This window comes from Leptopilina heterotoma, unplaced genomic scaffold, assembly GCF_015476425.1.
Source record: "Leptopilina heterotoma isolate Lh14 unplaced genomic scaffold, ASM1547642v1 Lhet_10, whole genome shotgun sequence".
Classification (NCBI taxonomy): Eukaryota; Metazoa; Arthropoda; class Insecta; order Hymenoptera; family Figitidae; genus Leptopilina; species Leptopilina heterotoma.
Genome location: NW_025110813.1, coordinates 1435463 through 1449247, shown reverse-complemented (window position 1 = coordinate 1449247; position 13785 = coordinate 1435463). Strand labels below are relative to the sequence as shown.

Sequence of the window (13785 nt, the reverse complement as noted above, 5' to 3'; positions counted from 1 at the left end):
CCTTCATAAACAATGAATTAACAAAAATACTGTCCTTCGATTATGCGAGAGTGCTAAAATTTATTTCGGTGAAAATATCTTCATTTCTTACAATCATATTGTAAAATACTATGAATCATCATAATACACTTCGTAACACTACGAAGCTACTAGCGTCTCTCCTTGCACGTGGTCGGGAGCCTTCTAACTCGTTCCTTTATCTGCGTACGGCAAGGGCTGCGTTCAGTGCTACCCTCTATACACTACACTAATGTTTTAGTAGAATTCCACTAATTGAAAGTCACTTTTTCACTAAATGAATTAGTGAAACTGTTTTATCGACTATTCATAAAACAGTTCTACTAATTGTTATAGTAGAATTCTACTAAGCAATTAGTAAAATCTACACGGAGAAAATTTCTTTCGTAATGATTACAATAGTCTATATTACAGCTCGAATATGTGACCACTTTTTGTAATGATTACAAAAACTATGTAATTTATTAACCCCTTCACAGTGTTTGACGTCTATAGAGGCCAAAATAATTCGTGCCCCCGCATTAATGAGTAGAAATTAAGCTAATAATTAAAATAACTACCGAAAGAAAAACAAAACAAATCACAAAATACCGAATAACGATTGATTTAAAAACAGAAGAACAGAGAGGAAACGTATAACAAATGACCCATATTTATTAAATCGTATTGTATTTTCTATTTGACAAAGTGAGAGAGAAGGGGGGATAAACAACAGCAGCAGCTCGACACTTGTGTTGACTATGCCAAAATGTCAACTCGTGTCACAAAGTCACTTGGGAGCTATCGTTGGTGTTATATAAGAGAGGAGAGCGAGAATGGCAAATGATTGGATGTTGGCTCACCGCGTGAACAACCCCCCTGGACAAACTGAGACGGATCGGTAACATAAATCTCTGACTCTCTCTGTCCAATATAAATCCCCAGGTCTGTGAAGTTACACGACATAAATACGACTTAGCGACTCGCGATTTACAACTAATTGAGAATTATTTCCCGCAATAGGTGGCGAAAGAGAACAGAGAGAGAGAGAGAGAGAGAGAGAGAGAGAGAGAGAGAGAGAGAGAGAGAGAGAGAGAGAGAGAGAGAAAGCCGCACTCTACTGATTCTTTTGGAATAAATTTTCTCCGCTAATTCTAATGGGCTTCCCGTCGACTATTGACAAGCGTGTATACATATATATAGTAAGAAACAAATGTCGAATTGAATCGAAGTAATAAAATGAGAGGACCCAGGGGAGGATGTAATTTCTAAGAGCAAGATTAGGACGTGAGAAAGTTCTCCAATTTCGTTTGACCCAGTTTTTTTGTTTAAACTTTAAATCCAAATTGAGATTTAAAAATTCCCACTTGTGCTATTTTTATTCCATTTGTTCTGTATTTGACTAAACAAATATGTGACTCGAGAATTTTAGTTCGAAGTGGAAAATTAATAAATTATTCCAAAGTATCCAGAAGAGTTCTACTAAATCAGGGTTGCCACAAAAATTTAATTTTGTTTTTCACTGATTTGGAGAGAAAATTTTGACTTTTTCCCTGATACGTGGCAACCCTGTAAATTCCACTTCACTTGAATTGGTTTTTGATTAACGGCCAATTTGCCTGAACGGAAGTTAAAAAAAAGTGAGGATTTCTTCAAAAACAACAGACTACAAATAATAATTCACTTGAATGTGTGATCTCGAAAAACTCTAATTTCACACAATGTATATTCTATACTGGAAACATGTTTATTGTCACACATTTTGAGACGAATGGGAAAAGAGAAAAGAATTTTGTCTGCGAAAAGCATAAGGCTCATTTGAAAAGTGAATGGAGGGCCCCACTTAACAGCGGGTGCCAGTCTGACGGGAGTAAAAACATTCAAGAGGGCGGATGGTGTTTTGTATGTTCGGTAAACTGTCACAACAACTTGACCTGAAGAAGGACCCTCTCTCTCTCTCTCTCTTTCTCAATCCATATTTGTAATCCGGATATTCGAGTGGTTTTCTCAAAACTTTCAAATTGCTTCTGGTTTTATCGTTACGTGTGAATTCTGCTCTCTCGAAAATTCTCTAAACATTTGGGCCCACAGGCTATAATCCCATAGGCAAAGATTGTGCAATTTGTTGCGCTCGCTCTCTGCGTAGAATTATTATTGTTCTCCATCTCTTTCTTGGGAATATTATGCAACCGAAGGTCAAAATACAAGAATGAAATGACAATTTCTGCAAACGTGTTTCACATTAAGCACAATACTTTTCTGACCTCTAAAATACTATTTTTTGGTTCAAATTTCCGCTGAAATTAAATAAATTTTTCCGAATCCAAAACTACAAGTGAATTTTCGTATCATATTTTTCAACTACAAATAAATTTCCGATTCTTATTTTTCATTTCCTACAAAAAAAGCAAAAAAAAAAAAATTATCTCTGTGTAATGTTATTCTAATTCTTGATAATATTCCAATTACAAAAATAAAAAAAAATCCCTGAGAGAAAGAAATTGTAATATATCAATGAATGATTCTTTGATATGTTCATTCGACAGGAGAATGGAGTGGAGACAAGAATGAAAGAAACAAAAGAGGAAGAGTAAGAGAGAGAAGGAGAGGGATGAGTTGAATCGAAAAGGTACCGCGGAAGGAAAAGAATGCCGCATAAGTATAGAGGGCGTAATAATAAGAAGTAAATTGCGGAAACGTGAGGCTACCGTGCAGAAGGTTCTCCGCCGAGTTTCTCGAGATGAGATGTGCATCTGCTGATCTTCCGCCCATAAACTCGAGAGAGGGAGAGAGAGAGAGAGAGAGAGAAACTATAAGATACCTATATCTATACAGCTATTAGCCATCGATCTACACTCTTTGCTCCTCCAACTCACTATATTGGTGAACCACAATATAAGTAATATAATTTGAATTCTCAACCTTTGAATCCATAATTGAACACGTATCGAATAATGTTGCAACCACTTCGATTCGAATCTTCTCTATATATATTCATATTCTATGACGTAACTCATGATATAGGAACGGGAAAAATTTTATATAAATTAATTTTTCAATGAAATTCAAATTTTAATCTTTTATCCATAATTTGTGTCATTGCTAAACTATTAATCAATACGAATTAATTTAAAACAGGGCTATATTGCTTTTAATATTAAATTATCTAAAATTTTAACTGAAATTAATTTTTAAGTCAATTTTTATTAGAAAATTTTACTAGAATTCAATTATTTAAATACAAAAATAAATAATTTATTGAATAATTGAATGTTTCTTAAAATTCAATTCCCATAAAGAATCGTTGTCAACAAATTTTCAAATAATTGAATTTTATCAACGAATTTTAATAAAATTTTTAAGAATAATTACATTTTTCGAGAAATTTGATTAAAATTGTATTAAAAATAATTGAAATTCTGCAATGAGTTTTATTATTTTATTATAAAAATAATTGAATCTCAAAGAAGAATTTTATTACTTTTGAAAAATATTTAATTATTTTCATCAATTCAATTCAATTATTATTTTTTAGAACTTTTAATCAAAATTTTTCTTTAAATCAATTAATTTCAATAACTTTTAAAAAATTTCGTTAAGAATTTTCAAAATCATTTGTTTACAATTCAATTTTACAAAATTTAAATTATTCTTAAATTCTTCAATTAAAATATTAGAAAATAAAAAATTTAAAGAATTTAAAAAAACCCGCAATTAAAGTTTCTTAAAAAAAAATTAATTCCACACAATTGTTAGTTAAAAATTTGAAAAATTCAAATTTCAAAATTTTAATCTGAAACCTTATTTTCAAAATTAAATTATTTCTAAAATTTTACGCACTAATGCTTTTAAAATTCAATTTTAATCTAAAATTTTAACTGAAATACATTTTTAAATCAATGTTTATGAGAAAATTCTACTAGAATTCAATTATTTAAATACAAAAATAACAATTTATTGAATAATTGAGGCTCCGGATCTTAAAAGGGCACTTTCCGCATAGACTTTACATGGTGAAAGTGCCCTTTTAAGATCCGCAGCCTCAATTGCATGTTTCTTAAAATTGAATTCTCATAACGAATTTTATGTATATATTTTTAAACAACTGAATTCTTTTGACGAATTTTAATAAAACTTTTAAGAATATAATTACATTTTTCGAGGAATTTGATTAAAATTGTACTAAAAATAATTGACATTCTACAATGATTTTTTTATTTATAAAAATAATTGAATTCCTAAAAAGAATTTTATTATTTACGAAAATAATTAAATCCCCGTAAGAATTGTATTAATTATGAAAATAATTGAATGATTGAGAAGAAATTTATAAAAAAAATTTGTAAATAATGAAATTCCTGTGAAATTTTTATTATTTTTTGAAAATAATTAAAAGTTTGTGTAGAATTTTATTAAATTTTTTTTTAAATAATTCAATTGAGGAATATTTTTGAAAATAATATTGAATTTCGGAGAATAATTTAATTATTTCTAAAAATAATTGAAATTTCTCCGAAGAATTTTGAAAAATTATTGAAAATAATTGAATTTCGGAGAAGAATTTAATTATTTCTAAAGATAATTGGAATTTCTCCAAAAAATTTTGAAAAATTTTTGAAAATAATTGAATTTCGGAGAAGAATTTTGAAAAATTTGTCAACATAATTGAATTTCTGCGAAGAATTTTATTACTTTTGAAAATAATATTGAATTTCTGCAATGATTTGTAATTTCTCTAAAATTATCAAAATTATATCGTAAAATTTACGAACCTAGTTAGAGCCATGTTTAAAGTTTATTTATTATATATTAAAGTATTGTTTTTTAAACTTTTCTTTTTTGAATTTCGCGCCATTTAGTTCTGAAAATTTCCGCCTATATGACATGAAAGTTTTCTCACAAACAGAGTGAAGCAAAAAGAGAATATTGATTTTTTTTTGTTAAAACGATATCTTGAAAGCAGAAGTAAAATTAAAGTTCAAAAGAATTAAATTCAATTAAAATTAGTTCAAACCAATTTAATTCAATTAAAATTAGTTCAAACGAATTGAATTTAATTAAAATTAGTTCGAGCTTGAACTGATTTGAACTGATTCAATTCTTGACATTTTTACTAATTCAAATTTTCAGAAACTAAATTAGTATAACCGCGGTAAAAAATTGAAAGAAAAAAATTTGAAATGTCTTGATAAGCTATACTAATTTCGATTATTTGAAACATACAGTTTGAAACACAGAATTATTAAAATAGAAATAGAATTTAATTCAAAGTATAAACACAGAAAAGGATGATACACAAAAAAAATATATTTTTTAATACTTTTTATGTACGATTTAGCCTTTACCGTCGGAAGTCGGCTGTTCACGTTTGTGTATCACGCTATATGTAAATGATGCATATGTTTCGAACTGAGTCGAGAATAATAAATTATCCCTGTATAGGTAGACCTAAAATTACACCAACTCCTTGTACATACGTGCATATATGAGCACGAACCTATACTTGGTATTTTTATTTACGTGTCCTGCTCCTGTCACGTATATTTTTTTTCATTCGGCAATTCTTGCGCGCACATACAAAAGCGACAAATATATCGAAGAAATGGAACTCAAACTCGGATATATAACTAACTATATCTCGATTCCGTTGAGAAAGTCTCATTCGTTTCTTATATACCCCCCAAGACACTGATTAAGATTTACAATCATTCCAAATTATGTGTTAATGTTGGACTTCTTTTTACTAAAATTCGCGCACTCGTTTTTACACTATATACACGTAGGTCGGAAATAAAATATGTTGAAAAAAGATTCACTTTTGAGAAAAGTAGAAAAAAAATTGTGAATATTCCTTTATTCAAATAAAAGAATTTTTTTCCTAAATCTTGTTACGTAACAACCTGCTTAAGTTATTTGCGAGCATTTGCAAGCATTTGCAAGAGAATAAATATTCCGAAAAATTCATGTTATTGAAGAGGGAAATTTTTCAAGAATACTCAGGTCGAAGCCCCTGGTAGGATAAATGTTGACAAAGGATCGGAAAAGAGGTGCCATAAACCGATTTACTTGTTTGAATCGTAAACAATATGGATGATCAGGAGGATAAATATTATTAAGCTTTAAAATTACGTAAAACGAACCCAAAAGTAGAATACACTTTATATATTATATATATATATTCGAGATAAGAGAGCCAACCACTTTAGGTAAACTTTTTTTTTCCCTTCATTTCCAAGCAAAGAAGTAGCATGAAAGAGAGGCCAGAATAAACTTGTGTGTATATATACACCAGTCTTAAAATGCCTCGGGATAGAGACAGACCGAAAATTTTCGTTTAGTTTAGGTTTTAAGTGCTTAGGTATTTCACATCCCCTCCAAACCGCACTTTCCATAAACATTTTTAAGTTTACGACGATCATTTAAAGGAATTTAATCCTGGCAAATTCAATTTACTAAGGGCGACCCGCCGTTTATGAAAAACTGGAATTTATGGTTTTCTATTCATATTGTATACATAGTGTATGGGACAAAAATTTTATTTTTGACCTAATTTTCTTTTTCCCTCCCGAGTGTAGAAGTATATAAAATCCAGGTACTTAATTGGTTCAAAAATATGTACAAAAATAACAAACTTATTCTGAAAATTATTTTGAAAACTTTAAACACTCAACGCTTGGTTCTAAATCTTCAGTTGTAAAAATTTCCTCACTAATTAAAATAGTTTGAATTCAATTCAAATTCAAATTCAGTTCGAACGAATTGAACTGATTAGAGTAAAATTCGTTTGAACCTGATTTGAGTTCAATTCAATAAAATTAAATTTAATTCAATTTAACTGATTAGAATTGAATTCAATTTAAAGATATTAATTTGAATTCAACAAAATTTTATTGAACTGACTTGAGTTTAATTCTTTTGTCAAAAGAATTAAACTCAAGTCAGTGTCTACTATTTTCGTTCAACATAAAATTCTCGGGTTTTTCCCGGCTTTGTCCTAATTTTTCCCGGTTTTTTTCTCATCAAATTTAAATTTATTTGATTTCGAACATAAATAAATTTACAAAAGACTTCCAAATTTTTTGAAAATAATGTTTTTTTAATAATTTTAATTAAAATTTTGGAAAATAATTCACAGGAAAAAAAAAGTCTGACTCCGTTTACACCTTAAATTCAGCCCATGTATTTCACATAAGTCTGTCCTTGTTTAACGGGGCTGACTCCGTTTACATCATAAATTCAGCCTCAAAAAGAGGCTGAAAGTAAAACTTTTTTTTTAGTGTGTTGAATTAAAAAAAGAATGTTTTCAATTTTTTTAAATAATCTTGTCTGTTCATAATTATAATTGAAAATTTTATTAATTCAATTTTATTAAAATGTATTGATTTGATACTAATTGAATTTCAGAAAAGAATTTTACTATATTTATAACAGTAATTGAATCCTTCAAAAGAATGTTATTATTTATGAAAATAATTGAATTCTTGCGAAGAATTTTATTAAAATTTTTGAAAATAATTGAATTTCGGAGAAGAATTTAATTATTTATAAAGATAATTGAAATTTTGAGAACTAAAAAAAATTTTTAAACATAATTAAATTTCTGCGAAGAATTTTATTACTTTTGAAAATAATTGAATTGTTTTTTTAGAATTTTATGAAAATAATTGAATTCTTGTGAGGAATATTTTTTAAAAATAATATTCAAAATAATTTAGTAAATCTAAAGAATTTCGCTATTTATGGAAATAATTAAAGTCTTGAGAAGTTTTTTTTCAGTTTCTAGAAATAATTGAATTCTTTCGACGAATTTTAATAAAATTTTTAAGAATAATTACATTTTTCTAGGAATTTGATTAAAATTGTATTAAAAATAATTGAAATTCTGCGAAGGAATTTTTAAAAATAAAATTATATAATTACGGTGACTATAACTTCCCTTGATTATTTAAAATTTCGAAAAATTTAAATGAAATTTTTTAAAAGAATTTAATTATTTTTAATAAAATTTAAAGAAATTTCAATTATTTAAAAAATGTTTCAATTATTTGTATATAAAAATCCAATTATCTTGAAACAACAGAATTGAAAAATTTCAAAAATCTTATTTTTCAGAGTTTTCAAAAAAACTTTGCAAAAATTCAGTTTTATTAGAAAAATTTAAGTGTGTTTCTTTTTTTAAATTAACTTATAGAAATTTTAATTATTAATCTTCGCACAAAGAAACATGAATACATTAGAATGTGAGTCTTTATAAAATTCAATTATTTATCAATTATTAAATTAAAATACTTTGAAAATTCGAATTGTTAAAAAGTTTTTTTAAAAATATATTTATATACTATATTTGAATCAGTGACTTATTTTTTTCTATCAAATTAATTATGTTTAACTAATTCAAATTTATAGAGAACAGTATAAATATCTATTTATTTAATTTAATTCATTAATATTAATTTCAATTCAATTCGTTTAAACTGATTTGATTTAAATTCAATAAAATTAATTTCAATTCAATTCAATTCAATTCGTTTTAACTGATTTGGATTAAATTAAATTCAATTAATTAGAAAATTTTGACCTAAACACTTAAGTGTTTGGTTAAAACTTTTGCAAATAATTTTCTGTATTCTTTACTGAATTATTTTTAAAATAATGTTCCCAACTTTTTACTATAAATTTAGTATAGTATAATTTTTTCTAGTTTTTTTTTGCTCCGCGGCATGAAACAATTATGCAAGAAATTTTTTAACTCAACAAGCAATAAATTAAAAACTCGGAGGGGGAAAACATAATTCTGGAATAAAACACGACAAATCCATTTGAATGACATAAAACGTGCAATGCAATTTAGATAAATGCATCAGGTATATATATAGGATAAATATTAAAAGAATATTCTTTTTCATGAAAAAATAATCGCACACGAAGAGTGTGGCATGAATAATGCTAATGATCAATTATCATCTTGTTATGACATACACTGTCTTGTTATAACAAGTGATTGATTCATTTACGTGGTTAATATGCATAAGCTTTTTGATACCTTGTAATATTTCGATATACAAAACACGATAATATTTGAAAAAAATTAACTATTCGAAAAATTTACTTCTTCTTTCAAACACAGAGTTTTAAAAGAGTATATATTTTTGAATGTACCGAAAAGGTTCGTATTTTTCCGAATTTTTAGAAAAGAAAAGGGTATTTTTTCGAATCTATATACAAAAATTTCAAAGTTGAGGGATTGTTTTAATCAATTTCCTAGAAAAGAAAAAGCTAAAAGTTAACATTACCCTGTGGTCCTATAATACATTAATTTAATTCAGATTGCATTTACAAATAAGGCGCATGTTATTTTCCTCTCAAATTATCCAAATCATGAAACAACTTAATTTTGCGTTTACACCTACTATTTAAGATAATAATAGATCCATTATTGCTTTCGTGGCCAAAGAAATTGTAGTCATCTAATTACGAATCGGCTCGTAAGACGAAAATGCAAATGTCCCGCATGTAACAGTCATTTATATTATATGTGCGTTCAAAGAAATATTTGTCCCTTCTCTTTAATGATCGACTCCGCGACCAAGTGCCGATGACAGGGAAGTGAACTCGTTGACGACAAATTATTCACATCATTGACTACTAATCGGAATATTTTTACCGACAAAAAAAAATACATAGAAAAGGAACGATAGAGTCGTGAAAGGGAATTTTTTATCACGTATCACTAACGCGGCGCGAGTATAATAACAGGAAATTAGTCAACTTTGTATATTTCATTTAAATTTCGTAAATTTATTTCGTAACCAGAATTATTTTCAATTTTACTGTTATTAATATTGTTAATAACAAAAAAAATTTTGTTGGGGAAAAAATTTATCTGACTTACAATATTATAATTAATATTTCTTTGCTTCAAGTAATTATTTATTTGCTACAACACAATTTGATAACCTTAGAAAAACTGTGAAGTAAATATTTATTTGATACAAATAAATAAATATTTACTTGTAGTAAATAAATATTTTTTTGTATCAAATAATTTTCATTAAATTCAACTAAACAATGAGACAGAAATCCGCAACACATTTTTAAAAACGAAAATGCGACAGTAATAATGCGAAGGTTTTATTGTTTCTTGGCTTCAAATTTAAATTATTGTTGAGTAATTGTCATTGTTACAATTAATATCATAAAAATTTACACACATAAAAATTAGAGATAAATGAAACTTGAAAAAATTTCTGTTTTGATTTTTCGGTTTTAAAAACATTAAGGACTTCAGCCTCGAATTAAATGTGATATTTACACGTGTGAAGTTCACAACGATCATGATTTAAAGATTGAATATTTTTTACCCATAAAACAATATTTTTTGTTTGCAAATTTTTATTTTTTCAATTGTTGGTGAAGAAATTTTATTATAAAAATGTTTTTAGCCAAAAATTTGAATAGAAAAGTATTTTTTTCTATTAAATTGTTGATTATAAACGTTTCGTCTTCATCAACTTGTATACTTCGCAGATACTATAGAATTATTGGTTCAAATGTAGTTTATTGAAATTGCATATAAAAATTATTTGATTAAAAATATTATTTACATAATAGACACGTGATATTAAATTCATCTTTAAATCCAATTTTTTCAGTGAATTTCTAATTTTACATCACTCGGAACTTCGGAAGAAACTTTGTTTAACAACCAAATTTTGGTTGGTTCAACTAAATAAATCCATTGCTGTACCAGTTAACCAAAGGTTTGTTTGATTTACCAAAAATTTGGTTGATTTACCAAACATTTGTTTGATTTCCCAAACATTTGTTTGATTGACCACAAACATTTGTTTGATTTTCGAAAAGTTTGTCTCAATTGACCAAATTCTTTCTCAAGCAAAATTTATTAAACTGAACCAGATGTTTATTTAACCCAAGTAAATATTTATTTTATTTAAACAAACATTTGGTTTATTATACCAAATATATTATATACAAATAAGGTTTATGCAACAAAATAGACTATAGAAAAAAATAGAGCATATACATAATTTTTTTCTGAGTCAACATTTTGGATTCAAAATGATAAAAGTGGTAAAATAGCAAATTGGTAAATTTGCAAAATTGCTTCATTGTTAATGAGGTAATTACCTTGACTGTGCTCGCCAGCGTCGAAAGTTTTGCTCGTCATTTGGAAGAGAGCATCAAGAGGACTTCCCTGTCCGGGTTGTCGTTTTCCATTCTGTCCACTTTGCGAATTGTGTTGCTGGGATGCTTTCCGTTTAAATTGCTGCTGCATCGCCGGATGATGTAAACCGGGATGTAAGCCATGATGAATACTGTGATGATGATGATGATGCACCAAAGGATCAGGACTTCCCGAATCGGAAACAGAACTCCTACCGGATGAAGACGAACTACTTAGTGGTGGTTCGCTAATGGATCCGGAAATAGAGGCCAATGACATTCCCATTAAGGAAAGATCTCTAGGTCCCGTGTGTGGCGCATGATGATGATGATTGTGATGATGATTATGATGATGATGCGAATGTCGATGATGATTTAAATTCGACTCCGCCGTATCCCAGGGTCTCACAATTTTAGCCTTTGGTCTATGAGACAAAATGTCGAGAATACTGAAAGACTTGACTCCACGTTCATTCGTTTCCCTCTCACGCTCGTCCTCCTCGTCCGACTGTTGAATCGGCACCATTTTCAGTCGTTTTAGAGGCTTAAAATAATCTTCACCACCGCCCGTGGTACCATTACCATTCCTCTTTCTACCATCCTCCTCAGTCTCTTCATCAATGTCCCTCAATGATGTCACATCACTACCCATAATTCGCGAACCGGAAATTCTTCTATCGCGAATTCTGTAATGATCATCGTCCCTGGAGTACCTGTCGTCATCGTCGATTGTATCCTGATAACTCCTTGGACTCAGTCTCTCGCTATATTCCTCTCGCGAGGAACTCAGTCTCTCCTCGTCATCATTAGGCGTCACCACCACAAGTGGCAGAGGACTCGGACAACCCACCGATATCTCGTCATCGTCATCATGCACTTCGGGTCGATTTGGTGAATTTCTCGAGGTTGTCCTATGATGATGATGATTACTCGGCGATCCTAGACACCCAGTGGTTGTGCCACTGGAAGAAGCTGTCGACGGTGACATTGTGAACGTTTCCGTCATTTCCGTCGTACACATAATCACAATAAGTTCCTTGCGGTTAGGTACTCGATGTACTCGGTACCTTTTTCCACAATTCTCGTTCCATCTAGAAGAACATATTTGCACTCAACACTGTTTTCATTTGATAATAATATATTTTTAATCCAATGTAACAAAACTTCCCACTTTTAATAAAAAAATTCACTTTCTTTCAGTAACTGAACTTCATCACCGAACTTTGTCAACATCACACAAAAACACCTTTGGTTTGTTTAGAAAATCTTTTTTTTTTTCTCTTCTCCGCGCGAGAGAAAAAACGTGTGCCGAGAGTAAGAGAGAGCGATTCGAATAGGCGCAAAATACACAGTCAGTTCGCTCGAGTGACTCGAAGTGGTTTGAACTGATCCTGCTTCCAGTTGCTCCTTCTCGTCTCGGTGTGGGAGGGAGTCTTCTTCTGGCTCGGCCACACAGTCGTGACTTTGACGGCAAAGATCAAAGCGGCGAGGGGCGTTCGGCTACGCCAGGAGGGCGGACTCAATGTGAGGCCAACCCACCAATCCCTGGTACCGTCAGCCCCTCGGCAAAATGACGCTGGCTCGATGGAATTTTTACGAGACGTACTTAACGTCCTGCAGGTCTCTATAGTGTATACGATCAAACAATTCTGTGTGTGGGTTATCCACCTCGATATACACCACGTAATGTATTTATACATATATATATGTTGAGAATATGAATTCGTTGCTTCTGCACAACAAACACTAACGAGGGCTCTACCAAGAAGCAAACCCTGCATCAGCAGCGATTTTCGACGTTATTAACGACACACATGCTTATAATATTGGCAACAGATGCCATATTTTTTGGAGTAGATGTTCATCAAAAGAAAAAAAAATGGGCTGGCTGACCTAAAATTACAATGGGCCCTTGGGCATTGATGAGTATACGTTCTTATAAGGTGTCCTTGCGAGTTCACCCTTTTCCGGAGTTTCTGTGCCCACGTGGCAATTGTTCGACTGACACAATTACATAGTAGGTGAACATGAATTGTCTTGTTATGAAAAAAAAATTCTTTTCTTTAAATTTTCAATTTTTGATTATCATATTAGGGTGGAGAAAATGTTGGATGAAGGTGGAGGGAGTATTCAAACTTTAAAGTGATTGGCGCGCATGTATATAGAGAATGACTGACATTCTTGACTGATGAATCTCATGGTTTTTTGCGGGAGTCGCTTTGGAATCAGTTTGAATCAATCAGGAATCAAAAAGAGTCAAATAGATTCAAAAATAATCACTTAGGAGTAAAAAAGAGTCACGCGCGTAACTCTTTTTTTTACCCCTAAATGATTATTTTTGATTCCTAAGTGATTTTCCAATTCCTAAGTGATATACCTTTTCACTCCTAAGTGACTTCTTTTTAATCTTATGCGATTCTTTTTCATTTCTATATGTGACTTATTCTTATTATTCCTAAGCGAATTTTTTATTCCTATGAGTGACTCCTTTCTATTCCTAAATCCTAAGTGAATCGTTTTTTATTCCTAAGCGACTCTTTTCTATTCCTAAGTGACTCTTTTTTTAATTCCTAAATCACTTTTCATTCCTAAGTCGCTCTTTTT

At 29.8% G+C, this 13785-nt stretch overlaps 1 protein-coding gene across 1 annotated transcript in view; it reads right to left on the bottom strand.

Annotated features, from left to right (window-relative positions):
- LOC122498137 (lateral signaling target protein 2 homolog) overlaps positions 1–12639 on the bottom strand; it is a 61173-nt gene extending 48534 nt beyond the window's left edge. Inside the window, exon 1 of the mRNA XM_043605743.1 lies at positions 11146–12639. Coding sequence (XP_043461678.1) covers positions 11146–12202 — 1057 coding nt within the window. The 5' untranslated portion in view covers positions 12203–12639. The remainder of the gene's footprint in view (positions 1–11145) is intronic.
- Positions 12640–13785: the final 1146 nt, after the last annotated feature.